The following is a 1785-nucleotide window of genomic DNA, read 5'->3' as shown; positions in this document are numbered from 1 at the left end:
GACTTACTTCATATTTTTTAAAAAGTGGTAGATGATTCTATCATAATGATGACCTATCTAAGCTACTTCTACTTAATGATAATAGCATGTCTCTGATGAAAAATATGAGCTGCACGCTATGACCACTGACCAGACAAAAACCACACCTAGGTGATAAGCATTAGTAAGATTCATGCAAAATATTTTTTCCTTAATTGTATCTTATTTTACACATTCTTTCTGCTTCAGAGAAATAGAATGGTGAGACACATGAGCACAGAGACACACTTAATGGCCTTTATTGATATTTTTGAAGTTGTTTCTATATTTAAATGGTATCTTTTGATGCACATACTTTTATTCTTACAGGGAAACGATTCTAAAATATGATTTGTGAAAATCACACCAGAGTCACTGAATTTGTTCTTCTCGGTTTTACAAATAACCCTGAGATGCAAGTTTCCCTCTTTATTTTGTTCCTCATCATCTATACAGTCACTTTGTTGGGCAATTTCCTTATCATCACAGTTACCAGTGTGGATCCTGCTCTTCAAACACCCATGTACTTCTTTCTCCGAAACCTATCATTTCTTGAAGTCTGTTTTACCTTGGTCATGGTGCCGAAGATGCTGGTGGATCTAGTGTCCCTAAGGAAGATCATCTCTTTTGTGGGCTGTGGTATCCAGATGTACTTTTTCTTTTTCTTTGGCAGCTCCGAATGTTTTCTCCTGTCTATGATGGCATATGATCGCTTTGTGGCCATTGGTAACCCTCTCCGTTATTCAGTCATAATGAATAGGTCCCTATGTTTATGGATGGCTGTCGGCTCTTGGATGTCTGGGGTTCCTGTCTCTATGCTACAAACAGCTTGGTTGATGGCCCTTCCTTTCTGTGGACCAAATACCATAGACCACTTTTTTTGTGATGGTCCCCCAGTGCTGAAACTAGTCACTCAAGATACAACCATGTATGAAATGCAAGCACTTGCTTCCACACTACTGTTTATCATGTTTCCCTTTTCCCTCATTTTGGTCTCCTACACCCGCATTATCATAACCATCCTGAAGATGCCCTCTGCTACCGGTCGTCAGAAGGCATTCTCCACTTGTTCATCACACCTCATTGTGGTATCCCTTTTCTATGGAACAGCCAGCTTGACCTACCTGCGACCCAAATCCAACCAGTCCCCAGAGAGCAAGAAGCTAGTGTCATTGTCCTACACTGTCATCACTCCTATGTTAAACCCCATCATCTACAGCCTAAGGAACAATGAAGTGAAGGGGGCAGTCAAGAGGACAGTTACCCGAAAAGTCTTGAAGTTAGATGCATTTTGACTTCTTTTGCATAGAATGTTTCTATACAAAGTAGGGGCAACAGAACCCACAGACAAAAGCTTAAAAGGAGTGAAAGACTTGCTCTGAGTTTTTTAGTGGCTCTTACTGTGAGGAGTGGATCTCAGGGTATCAGTCAGAGTCCCAGCAAAACATAGATGGTATTCTTAGGATAATTGAGACAATCTTTATGAGGGGGGTGTTTATGAATTGGGGAGTTGGGGGGCAAAGATAGATAATTATCTCACAGCTCATATGACGGAAATTCCACATTCTTGATCTGAAGAGGCAAGGGGAAGAAGTAAGACCTGGAACCTGGACGATGCTACAACTATAAGTAAAAGCCACCCAACAGGGGCTCTGTTCTTTAGTAGAAGAAGGCAGCCACCCCAGCCTTAATTTATTCTGAGTCGCCTGAATCTGCTGATGCCTGTACTTCATCAAACCAAATCTGAGAGAGAGGGCAAGAATTGCT

At 41.2% G+C, this 1785-nt stretch overlaps 1 protein-coding gene across 1 annotated transcript; it reads left to right on the top strand.

The window, feature by feature from the left end:
* Positions 1-365: 365 nt before the first annotated feature.
* Positions 366-1313, top strand: LOC112911279 (olfactory receptor 10A7). Its single transcript, XM_025987740.1, has one exon. The coding sequence runs from the start codon at positions 366-368 to the stop codon at positions 1311-1313; it is 948 nt and encodes a 315-aa protein (XP_025843525.1).
* Positions 1314-1785: the final 472 nt, after the last annotated feature.

This window comes from Vulpes vulpes, chromosome 8, assembly GCF_048418805.1.
Source record: "Vulpes vulpes isolate BD-2025 chromosome 8, VulVul3, whole genome shotgun sequence".
NCBI classification, from domain to species: Eukaryota; Metazoa; Chordata; class Mammalia; order Carnivora; family Canidae; genus Vulpes; species Vulpes vulpes.
The sequence above is the reverse complement of the archived record's forward strand: the minus strand, read 5'-3'. Positions and strand labels throughout refer to the sequence as shown.

What these genes read in the sequence shown, in the direction of transcription:
- LOC112911279 (XM_025987740.1), top strand. Translation starts at nt 366, where the DNA reads ATGATTTGTGAAAATCACACCAGAGTCACTGAATTTGTTCTTCTCGGT.